At 33.3% G+C, this 27,608-nt stretch overlaps 1 protein-coding gene across 1 annotated transcript in view; it reads left to right on the top strand.

Moving 5' to 3' along the window:
- Positions 1 to 24,700, top strand: part of LOC106871037 (autophagy-related protein 9A) — a 47,633-nt gene extending 22,933 nt beyond the window's left edge. Inside the window, exons 8-21 of the mRNA XM_014917297.2 lie at positions 2,812 to 2,861; positions 4,285 to 4,366; positions 5,559 to 5,658; positions 6,295 to 6,335; positions 8,083 to 8,145; positions 8,889 to 8,963; positions 11,323 to 11,432; positions 12,821 to 12,861; positions 13,905 to 14,039; positions 15,253 to 15,432; positions 16,562 to 16,648; positions 18,631 to 18,697; positions 21,573 to 21,691; positions 22,060 to 24,700. Coding sequence (XP_014772783.1) covers positions 2,812 to 2,861; positions 4,285 to 4,366; positions 5,559 to 5,658; positions 6,295 to 6,335; positions 8,083 to 8,145; positions 8,889 to 8,963; positions 11,323 to 11,432; positions 12,821 to 12,861; positions 13,905 to 14,039; positions 15,253 to 15,432; positions 16,562 to 16,648; positions 18,631 to 18,697; positions 21,573 to 21,691; positions 22,060 to 22,764 — 1,855 coding nt within the window. The 3' untranslated portion in view covers positions 22,765 to 24,700. The remainder of the gene's footprint in view (positions 1 to 2,811; positions 2,862 to 4,284; positions 4,367 to 5,558; positions 5,659 to 6,294; positions 6,336 to 8,082; positions 8,146 to 8,888; positions 8,964 to 11,322; positions 11,433 to 12,820; positions 12,862 to 13,904; positions 14,040 to 15,252; positions 15,433 to 16,561; positions 16,649 to 18,630; positions 18,698 to 21,572; positions 21,692 to 22,059) is intronic.
- The last annotated feature ends 2,908 nt before the right edge of the window (positions 24,701 to 27,608 follow it).

Below are 27,608 nucleotides of genomic sequence, written 5' to 3'. Positions count from 1 at the left end.
ATATATATGTATATAAATAAATAAATAAATGGAGTTAAATGCAGATGTTTTTCAAATCTTTTTACTTCCCACATGTTTCTAAGAAAACACTGGTATTATTCCAGAAGGAATAAAATGATGTAAAAGAATGCAATTTTCTCATCAGGGAAAGAAAGAAACCAAACACATCAGTAAGACATTTTAACAGAATGTGATGACTGCGTATATGATGAAGGGAACGCTAGCAAGTTTTTTTTTTTTTTTATATTAATAGATATAACATCAAAGGCAGTTTATAGAGGAGGAGGAGAAAGAAAGAAATTAGCAGAAAACTAATAGTGGAGAGATATAGAGTGATGGGTGAATATGAATAAATCTTAAAGGCTTGAAAGTAGATATATTTAGGGGAAGTGAAATGTAAGAAGACAGTTAAAGGTCAAATTTTATAGAATGGGAGAAATCACTTATAGGAACTAAAGATATGTTTTTGCTAATGTTTGCAATGATAAGTGCATTCTTTAAACGTGTTTACAAGAAGATTCTCTGAGAACAGGATGAAATACATTTCGTTGTTACAAAATAGACAAAAAGATTTACCTTTATCATATGGAAATGATTTAGATAAAATGTTCCATTCCAAATCAAATTGTTTATTATGATCCTTTAGATACCAAATTAATTTACTAAGCCCAATATTGTTATGTTTATTGATATGTCTAAATGTAGAGTAATGATTAAAAATTCTTTTGGACAACTGAGATGAAGAAATACCCGTATAAAAAAAAAACATCAGAACTAGAAGTAATTTTACAGTGATAAATAAACTTTCTAGTATTAGAATTACTGCTAAGGAAACAATTGCGATTGGAATCCACACCAGAAGCACTAACATCGTTGTAATTATTATTTAAAGAATGGTTAGTATTAACAATATCAATGTTACTATTTTCATTAAGTGGATTTGTATTTAACAACTTATTATGTGAAGAGATGATTTGTGAAAGATTTCTTGTGTTAGAAAACCTTATGCTGATTCAGTGTGAATTAATAATCGAATAGTATCTTGAATTTTTTGGGAAATTACTTTCTATAGCTTCACGAAACTGGTAAGGGAGGTTGGATTTGATCTGCTTACCATATGGAATTATCAACCAAACAGTTTTGCTAGGACATACCTTGTTATTAGGGTAATTATCTTTAAAAGTCCTCGATGTACTTTTATAGTGAAAAAAGGGTTTTAAATAATGGATATCTCCCTTCTGCTGCAGAATTGTATTACTCGATTTAGTGTTGTTATTCGAACTAAAATTAATATTGTGAATATCATTATGACTTGATTTCATGTCCTGCTTAATAGAGATAGAATTAATGTCAGTAGGGTTAATATAGATAATTTTTTCTTTATAGCCTGCTTTAAGTAAGGCAGAGTTAAAAAATTCAGCTTTATCGTTGAAGATATCAACATTAGCAGATAATCTAGAAAGTCTAAGTGAAATATTCCTAACTAAATTCTTTGTAATAGCCTTAGAATGATTAGTTGTGGGTTAAATGATGATGACGATATATGTATGTATATAATATGTGTATATGTATATATATATATAGAGTTATTAATATTTCTAAGTCTCTCTAAAGGAGACTACGGCAGCGGTACTGGAAATTAATAGTTATCGCCAAGCCAACATGGCAGTCCCAAAATTAGGACATATATATATATATATATATATATAGTTGAAATGTAAGAACTAGATACCATTGCTCACAATGTGATATACCACTGTGTTTGGTACCCTGTTTTGAACTCTACCACACTAAAGTCAATTTTTGAATTTATGTGATTGTAAATACATGAAGTTGATGTGACTTGTGCTGTCAAGTGATCTTATTCGGGAATAATACCACATGAGTGTGCTGCACAGGGATATAGTTTAGGTAAATAAACAGTACTTGCACTAAAGTGGTTGACGTAAATATACGCTGAATGTTATCTTGCACTGTGTGCTGAGCTCAATTGGCACAATTACCATTGCTGCATGCAGGCAACTAAATGAATCACCACCGTAAACTGGTTAAAGCGGATGATGTAAATATACACCGAACATTGTCATGCACTAATTGCTGATCTCAGCTGAGATGATTACTGTTAATGCAAACTAATTGCTTGATATAAAAAAAAGCATTGTCATGGGGGTCAATGGTTTGTGTGTGTGTGTGTGTGTGTGTGTGTGCACGCGCGTTTGGTTGCTCAGCAAGAAATTGCAGAACCTTCATATGTCATCTGATGATGGGAGACTCCATGATATATATATATATATATATATATATATATATATATATATATTACTTCAAACATATAGAATGTTGCTTAAGTTTCATGTAGCCTGGAAGTAGAATCTTAGGGAGTTCAAACACATTTGCATCCATTTCTTCAGATCTAATAGATCACTGTGTGGTTGACCTTCCTCAACATCTAGCTATAGGCTACATAAAACTTAAGTAACATTTTGTATTTCTGAAGTCCTATATAAAAACATTCTGTCCTCAGTATCAAGTCCCTTGATAATATACACCCAACCACAACTGATGAATATACACCCAACTACTATGCATATGTGCACACACACACGTATATAATATGTGAAGCGGTCTTTTATAGATGTAGTCTAGAATGTCAACAAATATTGCAGCAGTACTGTCCAATTGTGGGAAAGTTCTCTATTGTGAATTTTATTTGAGTTTCATTAAGAATTAGCAACAGTTAGGAACTGAAGCATTTTTTAAGCTTTGTTTTAGATATTTACATTAACCTAATATGTCTTTGTTTTGTTTCAGTGTATTTTTGAGTACTGCTCTAAAAACAAATATTGAAATCATATTATTCTGTAAGTATTTATGTATTTCCCTTCAAACAAAATATATAGTTCGGTGGTAACTTAAGAATTGTTCTGTATACTCTCCTATTCTGTATTTAGCTGTTAGGTACAGTTTGGCAGCCAGGCCATATTAAACCTATTCTACCATAATATCTATATGTTTTTATATTGGAAAATAGTGAGTGACTGTTTGGAAGACAAGCAATTGGAAATTATATTGATGTCCATATAATGTCCATAATCACTTTGGCTGGTTGATTATAAAGATAAACATTCAAAACCCCTAAAACTCTTACCTTTATCTCATGTGGCTATTTTTTATTTTATTTATTTATTTTTCCATTGTTTTGCTTTAGAAGGAGTACCAGGGTCAGTTTGATCTCCTAAACTGCTGCTCTTGCATCATATGATGTACACTTTGTACAGTGAGAGAATTTCTTTTGGCATCAAGAAAATTGATGATTCTTGAAAATTCTTCCATATTCTTTGCGACCTAATTATTTTGCTGCTGCTAGTACTAATTAGATGATTTGTTGGTAAATTAGGTCACTTGCTTGGTAACTAATTAGGTCATTTACTTGGTAAAACAGTTACGCTACATAACATTTAGAGTCCTGTTTACCTCTGTATATATTACTATATGACTTTGATGCATTTATAAATTTCAAACTGTTTTCCAATTAGTATTTTGTATTTTACAGTTTTTCAACCACTAACTAATTACTAGTTTTGAAATTGCACTACCACACTAGCAGGCTTCTATCAACTTGAATCTATGCATTGGCTTTGATTTTTCTCTTTGAATGTCACTAAATTCATTGTGAATAACATAAATGTAATTTCACTTCCACAATAAAATGGAAGCCTTATCTTAAAAATCTTTTAATCCTTTATTAATAGAATACAGGAGTTATTGAGATGATGCTTGTCCATAGTTTCAGAAGTGTTAAATGGATCAGACAAAATGGACAGAGTACTAGTCTAGTGCAAGCAGTTTTTTCTTGGAAGTTTGGTACCTACCTTTCATAACCAGGTAAAACAGGGCATGCTGACTAAAGTGGCACAATAAAATGATTGTAGTAGATTTGATTTCATCATTATGAACTGATAATGTAATGCTTCCCAATTCATCGTTTTTAAGCCTTTTGTCTATTTTAAGATATTACTAGTTTAGTTCTGGTCATGTTCAATACTCACTGTTTGGGTCTCTATCTTCTGGACTTTGACTGGTAGCATTTGTACCATGTTTTCGAAACTGAAACGAGCAGGATTCCCTTCTCATGAGGCACAATGCCAAGCCATTGGCAATTTCTTTATAATTGTTAAACTTTATCTTAATTAAGGATAATACCAATGATTTGGCTAACAGAAAATTTAGTTTAAAATGGTTTAAGTTGAAAATTAGTAGCATTTTTGTTTTTGAATATTCCAGACAGTCCTTGGGCACCATTTGACCATTGGCATCTTAAAAGTGAATATAAAAATATCCATAAACGAAAAGAGTTAGCCAAAAGGTGAGTAGATAAAAAGATTGTTTCTATTACAGCTATAAAGACTTTTCTTCTTCATCACCACCACCATCATTATTTTACATCTACTTTCTATACTGGGATGGTCTGGATGGGTTGTCACAATCTAAGTCAGTTCTTATCTGGAGTTGCTGTCATCCTATATGTGTAGGGGGCCCATGTGTACATTTCATTTTGGCATGTTTTGAACTTTTGTTGCCTCTGCTCATTTATTTATCTCTCTCTATATATATAATTCTTTGTCTGTCTGTCAGTCTGCTTCTTATGCATTCTCAAATGGCTCAACCAAATCAAATCAAATTTTACAAGGTAATAGTAGTAGACCCTGACAGTATCAGCATGTAATTTTTATTCTCATTTCGATTAAAGCAATATAACATTTTATTTAAAATAATCTTTCTATAGTTAAATATAGTAAAAGACATTTTATACCATGACGATGACGATGTCACATTTTGTATATGAGTGTGTATGTGTCTGTGTGTGTGTGCATGCATGTTTGTTACGTATGTTAGGCCTCAGAGAATTAAACACATACACATCTACACATACATATACATGTGATGACTGACACACACACACACATCAAGAGAGACATAGAGAGGGTGAGAGATACAATTAAAGTATTAGATATTCAAAGAAAGAGAGTGATATCCCACGAGAGTTTAGAATCAGCTCACACACACATCTACATATACATATGTGATGACTGACCAGTTAATAAAATCAGAATTAACTGGAACTTTTCAGCACTCCCTTGTAGATTAGTTATTTAAATGCATCAAATGAAATTATTTTGTTTCTAGAAATAAATTTTTAAAAAATGAGGGTGTCATAATTTTGGGACGTCTGTGTATACTCATAATGTCTTGGAGAGAATCATTATTTCCACAATGTTCCCTTTTACCTTCCTTTATAGATGTTTGATTTTGTTATTTAGTAAGAAATTATGAATTATTAAAATTCATTCTAGAATAATCCAGCGAAATATAATTTTCACCAGCTACATAAATCCTCAGTTCTTTAGTCTGAAACTAGTTTGGTAAGTACCGGTACACGAAACTCTTGACCCTTGAGTCACTCTGTTGCTTCTGCTAAATATTGATAAAAATACAAATTATATGTTATAGATTTGCTGATGTTAAAAATGTTTTAATGTTGTTTGATATCTTTACAGACTCAGTCGTCAGATCTTATGGATGGCCATTGGTAACTTTGTCTTATGTCCAATCATATTTGGACTACAGATTATGTATACCTTTTTTAGATACACAGAGGTTCGTTCAATTCATTGCTATTTTATTGTTGTCATTCTGTTCTCTATGAATCAGTTAAATTTGAATCTCACATTGTAATTATAGACTGTGATGAGTAAGACCTTTAGTATATCTAAAGTCAAAGTTAAAACTTTACCAAGTTGCCATTACTTCCAGAGTTTATGAACAATATATTAAAAACATGTGATGGTCATTTCATTTATATACACCCCATTAAATTTGACCTGATATCTTAAAATATAGCATTATGGTTAATAATTAAATGCCAACTTTGAATTTACGTGCTTATTTTATTGAACAGTGAATAATAAGTAAATGTGACATACTAAATATTTGTTGCCCTTTCAATGTTGATATAACTGAATTGATATAATCAATTTTAATAAATGAATTAAAGTGCATTTTTGATCAACTATGGAATTCATTCTTATGGATCTGAACGTTGTCCTTTTACTATAATGCTGCTCATATGGTAGACTGTGGTAGGGTGTATTCCCAAAAGTATGACTTCATGGAGTCACATGCTTAAATAGTTCATTTAAAAGAACCACAGTTTTAAGGCTTTAATACATGAGATTTCTTTAGTGAGTTTCCTGAAAGTTAAATCTGTTCTTCATTTTCTGTTTAAAATTTTAGCTGGTGAAGCGGGACCCTGGTCAGTTGGGACTACGAAGATGGTAAGAATTGGTATTTATATCTTTTTTGTTTTTCTTAAATTGAATATATTCAGCATTTTTAGAAATATGTTAGACTCTGTGTGTAGTTTATGCATCAATGTACTAACTAAAGGTGTAGCTAAATACAAGTGTAGTTAGCAGTCAGAACACTCATGAAATAAATTATTTAAATACTCCCTAAAGACTCCCTAAAAGTAGTTGGTAAATTTTCTTATCTAGATAACTTAATTTGCAGGTGTATCACGTGTTCTGAAAACATAGTAGCCAGAGTAAAAATAGAGTGGAGAAACTTCAAGGAACGATTAGCTCTGACGGCAATATGGGGATTCTCTCTTTGAGTGAAGAGTAGATTGTATGATACATGTGTATGTAGTGCAATGTTGCATGTTAGTGAAATATGGGACTGAATGTAGAGCATGCATGCTCTGCAGGATGTGGAATGTTATTCTGCATAAATGATAGGACCCAAATGAGCAGAAAGAAAAACCAGTTGTAAGAAGTATCAGATGCAAAGAGAGAAGACTGAGCTGGTGTGGACAATGGATTTGTAAGAGTAGGAAAGAGCAGTGGGTCACCATTTGGTATAGAAATGGTAAGCATTTCAAATAGAAAGAATTTGTGGAAGAGGAAGACTCAGACATGGTAGATTGTGAAAAATAGTGAGATGCTGTGCTAGAGAAGACCTATGCCACTCATACAAGCATGGAAAATAAGAGAAAAAGAAAATGGTGTCAATGATGACACCATCAATTGTCACAAGCTGAATTTCCAGACTCAATTCCTGAATGAAGACATTTTAGTTCATTATGGAAGAATATCACAAAAGTTCATTTCTTCATTGAAATTAATCTAAATTCTTGTACTGTTTAAGAAATCAATGACCTTTATTGGACATAATTTGCGAAGCACATCAATACTAACGTCATTGTTAACTCGTATCCGAGTAGTTAATCTCTAGCAAATGATTGAGCTTCTTCATTGCAATGGGTGTGAAGGGTGCTGGTATCTGAGGTAGCTCTTCAGGCCAAGGGCGGTATAGAAGAGCCAGGCGCATTTATCACAGAAGAAGGTTGGCAGGGGACAAGCAAGTGCGAGTTACTCTTTGTGTCTTCAACATCTGATCTCTGCATCTTGTCAACTGTTATTTTCCATCTGATTTGTTCCTTGACAATGACTTTGAGTGGTCCTTGGTGATTGTCTCCCAGGTGTTTGGGTCAGTAGAGCAGTGGAGGAGAGTGGCCTTGAGCTGATCTTGGAAATGGAATTTAGGGGCTCTGTATGGTTTGGTGCCTGAGGTCAACTTTGCAAAGAGGAGTTGACAATGGAGACACATTTGAGGCAACCACATGGTGTTTCCTAACCAGCAGAGGTAGTATTGTTTCAGGGTAGCTTCAATGCTGGGCAGTCCGGCCTAGAGCAGAACCTCTTCATTAGTAATATAGTCCTTCCATGAAATCCTCATGATTGCATGAAGTTTGTGCTGTTGGAAATGTTTGGTTTTCTTCAAGTTACATCAATACAACACCCAGTGCTAAAGTACATAGACACCTAAGCTGCATGTTGAGCTATACTAACATGAGATTGAGTTAAAATATAAGAAACTACTTCATGAGCACAACATTAGCTTACAACTGACATGAGAATTTGAATTATATGATTTATACATAAAAGGTTAGTTATCTGATTTAGAGTTTTGTAATATCTGTTTTAGAATCACTGAATGTGTTAAATTTACTTTCTTTTGTAGGTCTAATTATGCTCGGTTGTATTTGCGTCATTTTAATGAATTAGATCATGAATTTCAAGTTCGGTAAGTTCTAAAGATATTTTGTATCTTTCAGTTTGTTTCTGTTTTTAGCATAAATGTAGTTGGCCATATTTTTGACATGATTCTATGTATCTTTTTGACTAGGAAGGACTAATATCACCCATCAGTATTGACTTAGTCTGTTAAGTTATGGTCTGAGATATTGGTTTCAAATTTTTGCACAAGGCCAGGAAGTTTGGAGGAGGGGCTAACTGGTACTTGTTTTATTGACCTTGAAAGTATGAAAGGCAAAGTTGACCTCAGCAGCATTTGAACTCAAAAAGGCTACTAAGCATTTTGCCTGGCATCCTATTAATTCTGCTTGCTCACTGCCTTAATGATCTGAGATATTAATTATTTTAAATGATACACGATATATTAAAGCAAGCATTCTTATTGATAACAGCTACTGGTATAGATAGCCTTAAACTGTGCCTGACAGAGTAAAGGGTGTGCATTGAGATCAGATTGAAACATATTAACAAATGCCATGGACTTTTGTGTTATTACTGAGGACTTGATCAGCTACATGGGTTTGTTCATTCAGAAGTGTCAAGGACTGCAAAATGGCGATGGCAACTATTATTGCAGTTATCTAATGTTGCAAAACTGGTCATGCTCATATTGAAAAATTACTACCTCAAATTAAAATATAAAATAAATTAAAGTGCTATTTTTTTCCTAAGATCTCATTGAAATATCGTAACTCTTGGAGGTTTTATAGTTTGTGTTGTTTTCTGCTGTAGGTTGAGCCGAGGATACAAGCCTGCTGTTGCTTACATGAGTATCTTCACTTCACCCATGTTTGTATTGTTTGCAAAGTAAGTTGAAGTTTTCACTCAGTTTTGTAAACTTATTAGACTAGTTTTTGCTCAATGAATGTATTTGTGTATGTATCTATATATATAAAGATGAGAATGTGTGTCTGTGTGTGTGAATCCCTAAAACTTGAAAACTACACAACCAATTTCATTCAAATTTTACACATGCTTTACTTAGGGTCCATGTAGTATCATGGGCCCAAAACATTTTCAACTTCTTGCCTAATGCGAGCCCAGATCAATCTCTTACCTCTTACACTATTTCAGTGTTACATCTCTATTGTAATTTCAGTTTGAAAGAAGTCTGTCCTATATAAATATATATTTATATATACATATTTCTTATGCATTCCAAAACCGAGTTACCGATTTTGACGTATGGAGTATCAAAATATTCAGTACTATTTCGGCTACAAACTAAACTCAATTTTCATTCACATATTAGCATTTCAAAAATTTACCATTATAATCTTTTCCATAAATCAACTATCATAAACATTTTATACAATGATGACAATGACGTCACATTTTCTATATGCTTGTGTACCTTAAAAGACATCAATCATCACGAAACACACCTTCACTCACTCACTCTATCTTTCTCTCTGTCTCTCTCTCACACACATGCACGCACACACACATCCATTTCATATACACGTACATACATCTTTCACTTTCTCATCTCCTTCACTTTCTGCTTTCTCTCCCCTTTTTGCTTTCTCTTTCAATTTCTGCTCTCGTCAAAACATAAAGAAATGAATTTTTACAGAATGAGCAGGAGACGCACAAAATGAGACAGACAGACAGACAGACAGACAGACAGACAGACAAGAGAAAGAAACAGAGACAGAAAACAAGTTTCTATAGAAGATGAAAGATAGGGATAGCAGATGACAGAGAAATGCTGAGGTTTCATACCTTATGTATGTTCTAAAAGTGAGAGAGAAAGAGAGAGAAATTTACTTTATGAGTGATGTAGGACAACAAACCTGATGGTGGTGTCAAAATTTCAGATGATGGGTCATGTTAGACACAGCACCGACAGCTGCAAAAGAGAGTATATCCACTGACAGCTTTTCAGTGTGTTCAAAAATCACATAACCTCCACCCTCAATTTTCCATGACAGGTTAGGGCCTGAAATACTCCAAAGGGACACATAGCATGTCGCTTAGTCAAATTAACCCATTATTTACTCCACAAATGTTTTGTTGTCAATGCTGCACTTTCTCATATCACCTGTTTCAACATAACTGTAATATATTATATACAAACTATGCCATTTTAATCCCAAGTAACACCAGGTATCTCTACTAGTATTTGTATATGTGTGTGCATTTATAGTGTTTATATTAGTGTATGTATGTTTTTGTTGTTGTAGAAAGCTTTCGAATCAGGGGTTTGCACTTTATGAACTATTAGAGCCTTGCAAACTAAGCTATTTAGGGACAATTGATGTAATTCGATTACACTTCTCCCCCTCCACATACACTATGTACTCTTTTTCTCTCTCAATTCCCCATGTCATACATGCAGGGAAGTGCCTGGAGTGTGAAATACGTATATCATCATCATCATTTAAGGTCTGTTTTCTATGCTTGCATGGGTTGGACAGTTTGACAGGAGCTGGTAAGTCCAGGTGCCACACCAGGCACTATTGTCTGTCTTAGCATAATTTCTATGGTTAGATATATAAGTATCATTATCCTCATCATAATGTCCATTTTTCCATGCTTGCATAGGTCAGACAGAATTTGTTGATGCAGATATTCTACAGCTGGATGCCCTTTCTGTTGCCAACCCTCAACAGTTTCGAAGTAAGGTTTATATTTCCCCATGGCCAGACATGGTTGTGGAAGATTGGAAACAAAGGATGCTGCTTGTATGACAATGACACTCAGTTACAACTCTTATGTAGTGTCAAAAGAAGGGGACACTAACATACTCACACCCATGCATATATGTGTATACATATATGGCAGGTGTCTTTCAGTTTCCATGTATGTACTTATATTTGAGCAACTATAACATTAGAACCATATGTTTGTACCCTGAATTCTCTACTGATATCAGTAATCCTTACTGCATGTGTCCACTGAGGTCTGTTAATATCCACTAGTTATTAGCATAAAACAGCTGTGTGTTTACTGGTATTGTTAATGTTTTATGTTTGTTTTCTTTTGGTAATGTGGATGGAATAAATTTTACCAAGTGATAATGGTAGGGCCATTGTTTCTACAGCTGGATGTTCTTTTCTATTGCTAATAATTTGATCCTGATATCAGCTGAAAAATAAATCTTCTCTATATCTCTTTGTCCCTGTATGATTTTGATTCTTGCTACCATCTTCATATATTTCAGATATGGTTCTCTGTTGTGTGGTGCCTTTTTTGCAGTTCTCTTTGCCCTTACTCTCTGTGATTCAGATATTTTAGATGTTGAATATGTACTTGGTTTGTTAACGTTTTTTGGTAAGTATTTTTATCATCATTAATATCACTGCTACAAAGGTGGTGATCTGGTAGAATCATAAGAGCATTGGATAAAATCATCATCGTTTAGCATTTGCTTTCCATGCTGTTTGACAGGAGCTGGCTAGCAGTAGAACTGTTCAGGCTCCAATTGCCTGTTTTGACATGGTTTCTACAGCTGGATGCCTTTCCTAATATGAACCACTTTACAGAATGTGCTGAGTGCTTTTTACATGCTACCAGCATGAGGGTTAGTATGTGGCACTGGCATGAGTGCATTTTACATGGGACTGGCATGAGTTCACTTTACTTGGCACCAGCAGGAGTGCACCTTATGTGGCACCTGCACGAGTGCATTTTACATGCCTTGGTACAAGTGCATTTCATGTGGCACTGGTATGAGGTAATTTTACTTGGCACCAGTAGGAGTGCAGTGTATGTGGCACCAGCACGAGTGCATTTTAACATGGCACTGGCATCTGCAAGACAAGATGCCTTGTGATATTTGTTCTTGTTCTTTGTATTGCAGGTTCAATTTTTGCAAAGCCCAAGTTTGCCTTTTATCCTTCCAAAGTTGATAAAGTAACCATCATGTACTGGAGTCAATGGTATCGACTAGCCCCACCTCCCCTCAAAATTGCTGATCTATTACCTAAATCAGAAACAATTATTATTTCTACCACAAGTATCATCATCCACATAACTTTTAAAATGCTGTTGTTTTATGGGGGATGGAATTGCATTGCAGTATGTATCTTAATCATAGTATTTTTCAACCTAAAGAATTTCCAATGAAATTAATCTGATTTTCTCTGACATTTTATCTCTCAGTCCATATTCCATAATTTTTCAGCATCCTATGATAATACTTATGTCTTTGTTAAGAAATTAAAGAAACTAGTTTAACTACTTTTACTCTTGATAATTTATTTCTAAACTTTGTAGCCTTTTTATAATGATGTAATTATAAAAGAATTAGCTGATACTTTTTACAGGGATGCTTGATACTTTTTACATATAATATCTTTATATTTGAGAAGAACAATCTCTATCTTAGCCATACACACTCCAAATACAATTTGAAATTTTTTCCAAGAATGTTGTATAAGTGAATCCAAAATGCCAGGCCCTGTGTTGAAATGATGACACTTACATTTTATTGCAAAACGCTTAAAATTGTTGATGCTTATCGGAAAATTTAGAAATATCTTTGGTACTAGCATGATTGCAATGGTAACTGGATGGAATTTACTGAGCAACATCTAGTATCCCAATTTTAGTCAATCTCTGACAAATTACTGGTATTTGTAAAGTGTGCAAAATTAATTTCATTGTTATAGGATTCAGATTTTCATTTTATTTTTTTTCTCTTTTTTTTCTTCAAACAGGTTTTCTCACTGCCACCTTACACAGCATGATTCCACCTGAGGTAATATCTAAAATTATTCTATTTTGTTTTTCTTCTTTCCAATTTTATAATTTCAAAATTTCTACATTCTTAATAATATTTAAACCTGTTTTGTGTTACAATAATTGCATATGTGAAACAGTTCTATGGAGTTACTGAGAGAGCACTAGACAATTTATTTTTTGTATCTAATTACCTGAATTTTGAGTTCAATATTCTATAGTATTAATCCTGTCTTTCATCTGTTTTGAGTAAATAAGGAATTGATTTAATCAACAATATTTCTCCATGTAGATTTATGCGCATATCATCATCATCGTTTAATGTCCATTTTCCATGCTGGCATGGGTTGGACAGTTTGACTGCGATCTGGTGAGCCAGAAGCTGCACCAGGCTCCGATCTGGTTTGGCAATGTTTCTACACCTGGATGCCCTTCCTAATGCCAACCACTCTGAGAGTGTAGTGGGTGCTTTTTATGTGCCACCAACACGAGCCAGTCAGGCAGGCCTAGCATCGCTCCTGTTTGGAGAGTGCTTTTTACGTGCCACTGAAAGGACAAGCCTGTATGTGTGGAGACAGCAATTTTACTTAGCATGACCTGTCTTATCAATTACAGCAAATCCCCACATCTCTTGGTCCCTTGTCATTTCCTTAGTGAGGCCCAGCATCTGAAGATCCTTTCTCACCACTTTTCCCCACGTCTTCATGGGTCTGCCCCTTCCACAGGTACCCTCCACAATTAGAGCTCAGCACTTCTTTTTGCTGCTGTCCTCATCTGTATGCATCACATGACCAAACCAGCATGGTCTTCTCACTTGCACACAACATCTGATGGCTCTTAAACCCAGTTTACCTCTTTTCCAAGTTAGGTAAGGGGCCTTACTGTCTAAAATGTCCAATATATTGATGATGGCATCATAACATAACAAGTCATTCACTGGCTTGATGTCTACTACACAAGGATAGTAATAAAAGCTACTTCATCTTCTGGATAAGATCAGCACAGCCTAGAAGTGACAAGGGACCTATGAATTTTTTTCATGATATTTCCTATCTTTTACAGCACGAAGTATATAACCCAGAAATTTTGATGCGAGCCATTCTTAGTCAGATCCATTATATGCCAGACAATTGGAAATGTAATGGTCATACAAATTGGGTCAGAGATGAATTTGCTCAGTTGTTCCAGTATCGATTTGTAAGTTTCATTTTGATTTTTTTTTTCATATTATTATACATTTGCACATTTACATATTATACATTATTGTACATTTGCACATTTGTAGGGAATGTTATATTTTATTAATATGTGAGTGAATTGCTACTATATCAAAGTTATGGAATGGAATCCACAATATGCATTTTAATAAGTTTCATACTCAAATTATACAAAGAGAAATTTTACAAAGAGAAAGAAGTGTTTTTGTGAGATTTCTTTAATACTTTGATCCTTGAGTGAACTATTTTGAGCAAAACATCAAATGGTGACTCCATGTGTAAACCAGTACAGCAAACTAAAACCACATTTGTGTGCTGAAAGATGTTTTTTATAATGAAATTAATGACATAGATAAAAAAAATTACTTCCTAAAATATATAAAAAAAACACCCAAAATAATCATTTATTTCTTTGTGAGAAGCATTTTTCATCATGATGAAAAATGTTTTTCTATTTGTCATTAATTTCATTATAAAAACACACCTTTTGAGTGTGTGATCTAATTGTGCTGAATTATCTATCATAAAGACTATCTGTCAGTACACTGCATTGTGAAAATGATAAAAATCGGCATTTTGTCAACGGTACATTGAAGCTTGTGGAAGGAAGACATTTTCATTGGCAATATTGAATTAAAATCAAAAGACTTGATACAAATTAATTTTTTTTTTTTTTTTTTTTTTTTTAAATATTTTTTAAAGTTTCAGCTTAGAGCTGCGGCCATGCTGATGCACCACCGTGTAACTTTTCTAATACCTTTTGGCTAAGGAAAAGATTATCTAATTTTATTTATAGCCCATAACTTGCAGCCTATAACCATCTCTAAACTTTTGCTGTTAAAATTAAAATAAAGTGTGTCTGAAAATTAAAAATAAATGTCTAATTTATAATTGACCTAACATTTTAACGAGCCAACTTTGAAACTTTTGATTCCAGGTTGTAGCATTTATGCTACTAATCCTTTGCAGCTGGTGTCAATATGATACCACTCCCATTTCAAATATACTTTGAATCTACAAAATATTTTTTCAGTATATTGATTATAACTCACTTTATCTTTTCTTATAATCATATACAATGAATCAAATCAGTTGTTTCTTTAATATATTCCAAATAATATTGGGCGATATGTTGTTTTGAGTCAATATCTGATTAGTATGTATATTCTTCCCTTTAATTCTTCATTTTTTAGGTTTATCTTATTGAAGAACTTCTCAGCCCTATTGTTACTCCTATCATCTTGTTTTTCTGGATTCGACCAAAATCTCTTGAAATTGTTGACTTTATGCGTAACTTCACTGTTGATGTTGTTGGTGTTGGTGATGTATGTTCATTTGCTCAAATGGATGTCAAGAAACATGGAAACACTCAGGTTTGGACAATTTCTCTCTCTCTGTCTTCGTAATGTTACTTCTTTTCATTACATTACATTACATACAGCAGAATGACTGATAATTTAAGATGTTTTTTTACTGACCATATATTATCATGTGTTCAAATTTTATTATAATTATTTTGTTCTGCTCTTGAAGAGGAAAAGGCACACACATCTACTTGCTTCCATTTTGTTCCTAGTTTCCACTTTTACTTTTCAGGTGAGTGGTAAGAAAGGTATTCATCTGTAAAAACAATTGTTCCATCAATGTTAAAGTGCTAACATTCATGAAATTCATCTCATGGAGGCAAGCATGGAAAAGTCACTGCAAAATAGACTTAGATGAACAATTACTGTTCATCAGAAAGGGAAAAAAATTTCTTTTTTATTGGAAGTAGTGTGATGTGTCTCATCAGATCAGGGTTTTTCAATACATCAGGTCAAAGATTATGAATCTCTTCAGTTTTACTCACAGATTTTAAAATTATTTTTTTTTAACTAAACAGTTTGAAACTTCGTACATAGGTGTAATTTCTTATACTGAACATGATTTACTTTCAACATTTTTGACAAAATTTTATATTTTAGAAGTTATTTCATGTTAAAATTGTCATATTTGGGTAATTTTAACCAATCAATGACATGTATTCAGCTGAAGATAGCTACTGCTGTAATTGAAGAGCAACTACTTCTGGGTCATCTCTACTAAATGTCACCACTCTGTTTGTGATTGAGTAGCATGCAATATTCAGGAGTGCACTTCATTTATTATTTTTATTACGCCAGTATACATAGTTTCAAACTGTTTAGTTTAAAAAAAATAATTAAAAAACTTGTGAGCAAAACTGAAGAAATCTGAGATTGTCAGTGTAATATATCAGGGATTATCAGTTCATAGTTGTTTCAAGCATTTTGTTTTATCTTCAGATAGGATACTGTATTCAGTGTGAGTTACTCTACCAAGAATCATTGTCAGTTCTTGCAAGGTAGATTTGTGATTGAGTAGCATGTAATATTCAAGAGTGCACTTCATTTATTATTTTTATTCTTCTTCAATTTCTTTTTAATATTTTCCAAAAAATAATCATTTTTCTGAATATTTTGTCCATTTTTTTTGGTTGTTCAGTTATTGACCACTGTTAAGAAAGTAGAAAGAACTCACTACCAACAAGCTGAAGATTCAAAGACAGAGCTGTCTCTCATTCATTTCAGGGTGAGTATTTTGTCTTTTAAGGAAATTTAATGGCTTGAAAATTTATATGCGTAATAATTCTTCTTTAAATGCAAAGAAAGTCAAAAAGTTACAATTTCATTTCAATCTCTATTGTATTGTTGAAGCTGATCATATAGGCGTCTTTGGAAAAGATGAGTAGACAGACACTGTAGAATTCTTAATTAAAGGATTTATACTATTTAGTTTCATCCTTATATATTTGAAGTTTAAATCATGCCAAAGTTCATAAAACGAAAGTTCCAATAATATTTTCAAGTCAATTCAATTGATGACAATTCATGCAAGCATTGAACTTTGTGATTCGACAAAATAAATTAATGTTTCTGTGAAGACATTAAGGCACATATTGTAGAACTTTTCCTTGTATCATAATCCTTTCGGTGTGCTGTACTTTAAACTCTTCAGTATAGTGTACCTTAATCCCTTCAATATAATTAATCTCTTAATCTGTTTAGTGTAGTGTACCTTAATCCCTTCAGTACAATTTAGATTAGGCTTTTCATTGAACTGTTGGGAGCTACTGACCAGATCTGTAGCTGGTGCAAAGTCCCCTCTCGACCTAAGGTAACATGGTAGTGGAACAATGTTGTTGACAGAGCCATTAGGAAAAAGAAACCAGCATGGAAGGACTGGAAGTGTGGTGGTAGCAGGGAACTGTATCAAATCGCCAGAAGCGAAGCTAAGAGACAGGTTTACTTAGCCAGAGGGGAAACAGATAACAAATTTGTCAATGATCTGCGTCGTGAGGACCAGAGACTTGAAGTGTTTTGTATTGCAAGACAGTGTGTGGGAGAGAATCGTGATGTTATAGGAGAAAAATGTGTCCACATGGATGATGGCTCACTTGCATTTAATGATACTGCAAGAATAGAGACTTGGAGACACCACTGTGAAAGGTTGCTAAGTGAAGAGAATGAATGGGAGAAACAGAGTCTGTCAAATTTTGACCCAACAGAAGGACCAGCTGTTCAGATTGACAGTACCTTGGTAGATAAAGCAATTAAGGGTATGAAGACAGGGAAAGATCAGATTGGAACCTGGTACAGCTTCCTGCTCTCCAGTCCTCAGTCAAACTGTCCAACCCATGCCAACATAGAAAGCGGACATTAAACGATGATGATGTCTTTGTTCCCAATGTTGTAGCATATGCTCTCTATAATTCTATCACTTTAATACTCCCTACTTCAACTGCAGCATTAGTTGTCTCATTAATAAAGTGCTCCATAAGCCATCTATTGCACCTTAATTTACTGTCTCCTGATACTTTCATGTTAATAAATTTTAATTTCTTCATTATAGCTTTCTTTTTATTGAATTATTTTCTATGACATTTTAATCTTGTTAATACAGTATTCATTAACTCCTACAATGTAGCGTTCCTTAATCCCTTTAGTCTCTTACACTACCATAACCCTAGTATACTGTAGTATACTGAAATTTATGTGTTTACTGCAATATTTCTGTTTTGGGAGTACCAAACTGAAAAGTTTGGTACTCCCTAAACTATTTAGAATTGTATATTATAATATATTTAGAGTATTTATTCAAACCTCTTCTATACACACAACAACAGTAAGAATTACACTGCAACTGTGAGAAACACTTGCAACAGAAATAATATTCTACAGATAATTTATTATCACATGATTGACTGCTGCAAAGCAGGAAGCATGTTTCTGGAGAACTACATTCACAAACTAATTTTTGCTCCCTGATTGAAGGATTTATAAGTCCTGTGGACATTGGTTCTCTTCTTTAGATTTCATAAATTTAAAAATAAAAAGAACAACAAAATCACTACTGTTATCTTTTAAAGAATCCTATTCCACTCATAATTCTGTCATCTTGAACCTAACGAAAATGTCATTAGTTTACCAACACTGTTCTTTCTTGTATTAAATATATATTGACTGAGTTCACATATATTTTCAATGTGTTGTCTCCTTACCAACTACTTTTAGATGACAAATCCTGGGTGGAAAATTCCAGAGAATGGTAATTCCTTTTTGACAGGCTTTAGAGAGCAAGGTAAGTTCTATAATTTTGCTGATTGTGTAGAGAGTCTTTGAGTACCTGTTTATGTAAATCTTCTTGCTGACTATTCTACTGTTGTAGTGCCTTAACAAAGAGCCAACATCACCTCTTACTGACCAAGTTGTCTCCTTTGTACTAAATGCTGATTTCTTTTAACTATACACGAAGTTACTTTTTAGGAAAAGTGGTATGGTTAAATGATTGAACCCTGGTACATAACTAGTACATATTTTATTGAAGCTAGTTTGAATTTGTGAGCAAAAGAAAGATATATCCAAATACTGTAATACATTTAGCCTGGTACTCCATTTGTTTTTGTTAACCCCATTGCTTATTCCCTCATGGTTACTAATTATAATACATCTTTCCTCAAACTGTTAGTTTCTAATGTGGGTGATACTTTCTACTCTTGTGAGGTGTGAGATTACCTAGGAGGAAGTACTAAGAAATAAGATGATGTGTAGTGATATTATATTCAGAGGTAGGTATGTTTTGGTACACTAGTATATTTCAGGTGCAGCAATTTAAAACAAATATCAAACAGTATATTAGTTTCAGTCAAAGTAATGTAAAATGTATTGTCAGGTTATGGTAATGAGAAAAAATTCAAAACTTCTGGTAGCTGATACAAATTATAGGAAGTAAAATATTTTGTGTTTTATTATATTAATGAGTTTGTTGTATATAGTGCTCAGGTGCACTACAACTCACAAGAAGTGGTTAAAAGAGAGGACAGAAAGGGACCATAAATCAAGTAAAGAAAGACAGCAATGACAACTAGATGTACATGCACATTACACAGAGCAAATGAAAGAGTCATAAAGGGGAAAGAGTGCATAGGCATACCAGTATTGTCGGAAAATTTGGGGAAACATTGAATTTTTGAAGAATGCAGTATCCTGACAGCTAACAACTAATGCAGGTAGATCTTTCCATGTTTCAACAACGGATTTCTTATTTTATAAGCATGTCCACAAGTGATAGGAATACTGAATTCAAATAGGTGGCCAAAGTTGTTGGACAGATGGTAGATAATCTTGTGGGCTATTACCAAGTCAGCTGCTAGACATTGAAAACTTCTAAATGGTTGTGTTTGGATTTTGAATAAATTGTGAAATTTATCATTGACATCTATCACTGAAGATTTCTGTTAACTAAATGAAAAGAAAAGATCATCATCATCGTCGTCACCACCACCACTTAACGACCTTGTTTCCCATGCTGGCCTGGGTTGGACGGTTTGACAGGATCTGACAAGTTCAAGGAATGCATCATGCTCCAGTGCTTACTTTGGCATAACTTCTACAGCTGGATACTCTTCCCAATGCCAAAGATAATTATGAAATAATTAAAACTACATCTTTAGTAACAAAATAACTAAAAAAAAAAAAAAAAGGTTAATTATCCAAGAAAAGCAGGGGAGACAACTCTGCAATTCAAATTAATCTAGAAAGCTGTGAAATTAGTCTGATTTTTGGTAATAGTGACAACTCCAGTTTTGTTTTGATATTAGACATCAACAGCACAGTTTAATAATATCAAATGGTAGTATTGAGTTTCATTAATTATGCTAATGTTATGTATCTTTTTAACTTTTTGCTCTGTGATTGTTTTTTTTTGCTGTTGTTTAGCTTGGAGGGTTTAGGTGTGGGTATGTAGTTGAGGAGTTTGCTTCCCAAACACAAGGGTTTGGGTTCACTCTTATTGCATGGCACCTTGGAAAACATGTCTGGCCATGGGAAAATATTGCTTTACTTTGAAACAGGTGAGGTTTGCTGACAGGAAAGGCATCAGGTATCCAGCTGTAGAAAATTTGCTTCAATATACTAAATGAAATCCATGCAAGCACGGCAAAGATGAACGTCAAAATGATAATTATTTTATCTCTGGTGGTGTGCAATATCAGTTTGAATGAGATGTGCATTCATAAGAACATTTCTGAGGCTTAAAACAAACTATCAATGATGCGAATCAATTTATATGTTGCATGTTTAGCACTTATTCATGTTTCAGTGATTGATGAATTATAAATGTACTAAATACATGGCGAAAAGAATTTTTGCAAACATTTAGTACTCCTGACATTTTGTTTCAGAGATTGATTGATTATTCCTAAAACTGTGGCACTACCTTTGATGTATCTTAACACCTTTGGTATATCCTAATAGTAATATTACTGAAGGAGTATATGAAAGACTATGAGCTAGGTAATGTGATGACTCATCATTTATGCAACACAGTGTGAAAGTTTGTTTTTTGCTTTGTACTTTTTAGATCCAAATAAATTAGGATATTGAGACCTTAATGTTATTATCAGAAACATTTCACAATGTTGATATAGAGACATAAGTAACTGAGCTTTTTGACTAGGCAGGTACTCTGTAAACTTTGCCAGCTGCAGCTCCCACATTGTGCAAATTAACGTCTACTAATGTTTGGTAAAGACCAATTTTGTCTGATATTTTATATTAATTTCTTATATTGGCATAATTTATGTTTAATGTGTATGAAGATGTTCTAACATCTACAGTTTTTCCAAAGACATTAGCCACTTAAATTTATACTGTTTATACTGCTGATGTCTTTGTGAAAGGTGGTTCGGAACATTTTAATATACCACCCTCACAACTTCAGACAAGGACAAACAGTCATGTTCTATTTGGAGTTTGCCTCATACTTATATTCTGTTTGTTGTTTGCTTCATAGTCACATTCTATCTGAAGTTTGTTCTTTGGCATTTACCGTATGCTCAATATTATATACCATTGCATTCTATAAATGATCTTGCCTCTTTGTATCTGATATTTTCTGTCATTGTAGCTGTATCTTTATAATAATTTTTTTCATGTGATATTTTCTCTTACTGCAGCGATACGTGATCTTGCCTCCCTGAGCATGACGCCTCTAGATAATCCACCTTTGAATCCATTCCATTATTTAGCTGGCACTGGTATTAGTAAAGACAGTGTTTTAGGAGGACTAGGCTATGTAAGTAACAATTATTTTACTATATATTTTAGAATTTATGCAACATTAATATTCTAGCATATTGTTGTAGTTCTTTATGACCAAGTAAATTTCATATTATTACCAAAATATAAGTAATACATATTAGGAAAACATCTTAGAATATTGTGTCTTTTCTTCTATATCATCATTTAATGTCTGTTTTCCATGCTGGTATGGATTGATAGTTTGACAGGAGTTGGACAAGGCCAGGAGCTGCACTAGGTTCTAGTAGTAAAAAAATTTATTTAAAATACATACTTTTAGGATGATATTCTTTATTCACAAATCAAAATTTATAAGATGCTCTTTGAAAATATATACTTAAAATATGTTTCTATTTTTTGCAGTATTCCAGTTTTGGACTAAACAGTATTCCATCTGGACAACCAGGACAGTCACTAGATCCTCTTCCTGGACAAGGAACTGGTCCCCAATTAGCCTTTCCTCCTGGCTCACAGTCTGGTTATTCCCCTGGTCCACAGTCTGGATTTTCCCCTGGTCCACAGTCTGGATTTTCCCCTGGACCTCAGGCTGGGTTTTCACCTGGTCCTCATGCTGGGTTTTCTCCTGGTCTGCAATCTGGCTTTTCTCTCGGTCCTTTGTCTGGATTTTCACCTGGACTTCAACCTGCACTTTCAGTTGGTTATCCAAGCCATTTAGGAAATGCAAGTTTATCAATTAATTCTCTACGAGCTCGAGTAAAAGGAGCTGTTGCAAGTTGTGAGGGTCCCCTTTTTCCATGGTCAAGTAATGTGACAGGTTTTGCAAGCTCAGGAGTTAATTCTGACACATCAATGTTACCTCATCTGCAAACAAACGGATTGGAGCAGGGACTGGAAGTGGCTCCAGTGGAGATGGGACTAAGTGCCCTATACATTCATGATTTGAATCATCGACAAAATATTAGAGGACTTGATAATGTTGATGGACCACAGTCTCGCAGAACATGGCAGTCATCACCAGAAGAGATGCAAGCATTCATGACTGATCAAGAAATAAATAAGCAGAATGAAGAAATTTCTAAACAGAACAGTCAAACTAAACCACTCTAGCAAGAAATGTGTGTAATAACTACTTTGCTACATACACAGCTCTGCATGTTATGAATGCTGTCTGGCAATATTTACTTCCTATTTGAAACTGTTGATAGCTTGCTATCGTGATAAATGCTGTTTGAATCATCTCATGCTATCTTGAAAGAAAAACTTGTTAATTTTTCCTCCCTATGGCATAGGATCTGTGCGTACATTATAACTGTTTTTATAACTTTATAACTGTACATTATTAAAACATGATTCTGACAGTGACGTCCTTAATTCAGATCCTATATCTACGATTTTATATATTTTTTTTTTATTTGTTAGAAACAATTTGAAGAAGGGGAAAAAAAAAAGAAAAGAGAAAGAAACTGTACAAATATAATATTAATTGATCAAAGCGTAAATTTGTTAATTTTGAAATTGTTTTTTTTTTTTTAATTTATTGTTTGCTTTTAATTTATGCTATGTTAACGTATGTTAATTTATGCTATGTTAACATATGCTAATTTGTGCTATGTTAACACCATATTGTTCAGAAACTGAAACAAATATTCACTGGCTGATTTGTATATTTATTGAAATATTATGTGAACTTCAAATTATGTGTGTTTGTGTGTATGTGCATGTGCTTTTGTGTGTGTGTGTGTGTGTGTGTGTACATATTTATTTTAAAACGGCGACAGTGTCTTCAAAGTTTCACCAAAATTGATTTAAAATCGATTTGGTGAAACTTCAAAGTCACTATCAATGTTTTTTAAAAATAAATATTTAATTCCACTTCATGTATTGAGTTCTTTTTTATCATATTGTTTTTGCTGATTATATATATATATATAAGAGAGAGAGAGAGAGGTAGATAGAAAGGAAGAAAGAGAGCTTAGATGTTTTCTCTATTGTGAGAAATGTGTATTAGGAAACTTAAGAGAACTACATTAAATTTATCTTAAATTTTCTGGTACACATTGTTTGTGAATGAAACTATGTAATCATGTTGCCAACTAATGTCTAATATGCAAATTACTCTAGCTGTTTCAGCTAAATACTAGTTTGTAACTGATATAAATAGTAACTGCTATGAAGTTCTCTTAGGCGGCAAAGACATGAGAAGTACTTGTTTTCTGGATACATGTCAACCAACAATGAAATATGCCAGGACAATTTACTTACTTTACTATGTAAGAAAAGAACAACAAGATGAATGCTCATTTTTTTTTTTACTTTACACGGTGTTAATGTTACACACAATTTCATATCACTAGTTTTCAGTGTAGGTGTTACAGATTATAGTTTGTTTGTGTGTATGTGTCATCGTCATCATACATCCATTTCCCATGCTGGCATTAAATGATAATGGTCCTGTGCATGGATGCATCTCCTGTTAAAGTGCCCTATGGTTTGAAGTTTGTGTTTTCATTTCTCACCAATGGATATTTTCTTGCATCTTCATCTTGTGTTTTCTTTTTTTTTTCTCTTTTATTTAAAAATTTTTTTTCACAGTTACTAGGTCTTCATCAGATCTGTTGGATAAAATATTCTGTATGTACATGTGTCCATACATACCTATGTATGTAAGTATGCATGTATGTATTGTTTATTTATATTATTAATACAAAACCAGAAAAGTACTCAATACATGTTGGTGTTAGAGTTGTGTATAAAGTACTGCCCCATATGTATAACAGCTTTCTTTGCAAGCTGTCATAAATATGTGTCATGTATAGAATCTATTTATTCTCTTCCTATGTATGTTCTATGTGGTGCTGGCAATATTTGTGATTTATTTATTTTTCTAAACTGAATCTCTGTTTGATGATGTTATATATGTGTGTGTGTGTGTATGTGTGAGTTCTGTCTTTAAGTCTTCTCCCAGTGACCAGTTCTTCTCTAAACATCATCTGTACTACATGCTTAAAGCATTATTTCAATTAAACAAATCATTCTCTTATAATCATTTCTTATTTTTAAAACATTCTATTTATTTATTTAATTAATTCTTTATTTGTATCTGAAAAATGATAATGAATCATATAAAGTATAACACCAGTGTGGTTTCATACTGTAAACACTTACACATCTGATATTACTATTGCTTACCCTGAGGATGATGTGATTTCATGATAACATCAAATGACTTTTTTTTTTGCTTCTTGGTACATTGGTTTGTGTTTGGAAGAGCATTTAGTTGGATATTTTTACTTAACACATGTCTCATTTTGTTGTTCCATCCATCATGTGTAAATATTATTGCACAATGTTTTTAAATATTGGCTTAAAGGAGACCAGAATGCATTAAAATACAAAGGAAATGTAGAAGAAAAATCACCTCCAGAATGAATATTTTCTTTTGCTGCTTTCATGGATTCCTATGACTGTTGCCATCCAATTCTATTATTATGAATTTGAATTGGGATCTTGAGTCATAGTGAATCTTTCATTAGCTGATTACGCAGTTACTCTCTTGATAGAATTTGGTGATCCTGACCATTGATCTTCTAGGATTCCTCTGCTCTGCATCAAAATAAGAAGCACTGTTGGCTCATTTGAGCTCTTCTGCTACCTCTTCACAATCTGCCATGCTGTAGTCCCATGACTTCACTGTATCCCTGGCAGGGTGGCTGAACGGGTGCTGTGCCTTGCCAAAGGGCGGCACATAACTATGCAGGGCACAGTTGTCACATTGTGAGGTATTTTCAAAATACTTGCATACCTGGGATAAAGGGAATGTTCTTGAAGGTATATTCTTGTAAAATGAAAATAAAGTTTTGGTTAATATCCTTGAACTGAAATACCATAAAGATGGTGTAAGAAGATCGTGTCTGTGGCAGAGAAAGCTGGGTCAGTAGATGACTGGATTCAATTGTGTATGGTATCTTGTTCAGCATTCAAATATCGACTTAGCTAACTTTACTTTTCATCCTTTCACTCCAGAAATAGTTAAAATTGGAAGAAACTCAGAGTAAGTAACTAATCCAAAGTCTATAGATATATATGTGTGTGTGTAGTTTAGGACAATCAGTATGTTGTCACGACAGTACTCAGAGTTTCAAATGCTGGAGCTAAGATCTACGATGCATTCTCATCGGATATTAATTGCAATAGAAGCTACGAAAAACTGTTGAATAAAAGGGAAGTTACTCTAATAGATAGGAAAAAATATGAAACAAAAAATACACGCAACCATATTCTCACAATACATAGGCATAAAGCCTCTTGCGTTCATAACGTCTACATACGTACGTACTCATACACATATCCAAACACACACACATGCACACATACACACACACATGTATATATGTGCATGCAACTTCATCCTCATATACACATAGGTGTATGCCTGCATACATATATATCTAGACATTTATACATATAAATATACGTGTGTATATGTATATATATATATACACACACACAGGCATGCATTCACACTCACCTCATATAAGAATATACATATGTAAACAGATATATACACACACACACACACATACATCCTCCTATCACACATAACTGCAGATATACAAGCATATGCATATCCGTATAAAAGAAGTGGATGTTTCATGAAAGTCGCACTTGTGCACCAGACAGTCCTACACTCATGTACATACATGCATACACATACACATGCACACACATACACATTTAATATATACATACATATACATATACTCACACATGTACACAATCACACAATTAAAAAGGAAAAAATGAAAAAAATATATATAAAACAATAAAAAAATGTTAAGACACATGGAAAGCTTATGCAGGAATATAGTAAAAATGCAGATTCTATCCATGATCTTGGGGGACCCAAAACCGTAACAGGTATTTTGTCATATGTGGACATGATCCAAAGAGTTCAGTTCTTGAATTTAGACATGTAGCGGTGTCCAAGGAACTTTCCAGATGAGCCATCTTTCCATATCACAAAGACTGCACTTGCCACTAACGTTGGTATAAGGTTTACACTTGGCCAAGTTCTTCCAGTAAATCCTATAGCTGAGACCTTGTTCTTTTAAGAACCATATATGACTGGATAATTTGGTAGTTTTCCATTTATCCCAGTGTTTAAAGCTTAAGGTGTGATTATTGAACCTTGCTTTAAAATTTCCCTCCATGAGACCCACATGCCTCTTTGACGAAACTATGTTATTAACGTTTGTAGAATTTACAGTGGCTTCATATGTACATGTGTATATTCGTATATGCGGTGAGTGTGAATGTATGTATGTATATTTATATACATTTTATATATATATATATATATATATATATATATATATACACACACACATATATTTATATGTAAAATGTCTAGATATATATGTATGCAGGCATACACCTATGTTTATATGAGAATGAAGTTCCATGCACATATACATACATATGTATGTATATATAAATATATGTGTGTGTGTGGATATGTGTATGAGTACATACATGCACATATATGTTTGTGTGTATATGGGCATGTACATATACATGTGTGTGTGAGTGTGTACGTATGTAAATGTTATAAACACGAGAGGTTTTATATCTATGTATTGTGAGAATATGGTTGCATGCATTTTTTATCTTTTATACTTTTTCCTACCTATTATAGTAACTTCCCTTTTATTCAATGGTTTTTAAAATTTTTTTTATAGCTTCTATTGCCATTAATACCCAATGAGAATACATTGTAGCTCTGAGCTCCCGCATTTGAAACTGATTACTATTATGACAACTTACTGAGTGCCCTAAAATATATAAATATCCTCTATTTACCTAATATCGAGGTGTCATTCTTTTCTTGTCACTTTTTTATTATTATTATTACCTATATATATATATATATATATATATATATATATATATAT

This window comes from Octopus bimaculoides, chromosome 9 (genome assembly GCF_001194135.2).
Source record: "Octopus bimaculoides isolate UCB-OBI-ISO-001 chromosome 9, ASM119413v2, whole genome shotgun sequence".
Lineage (NCBI taxonomy): Eukaryota > Metazoa > Mollusca > Cephalopoda > Octopoda > Octopodidae > Octopus > Octopus bimaculoides.
The sequence above is the reverse complement of the archived record's forward strand: the minus strand, read 5'-3'. Positions and strand labels throughout refer to the sequence as shown.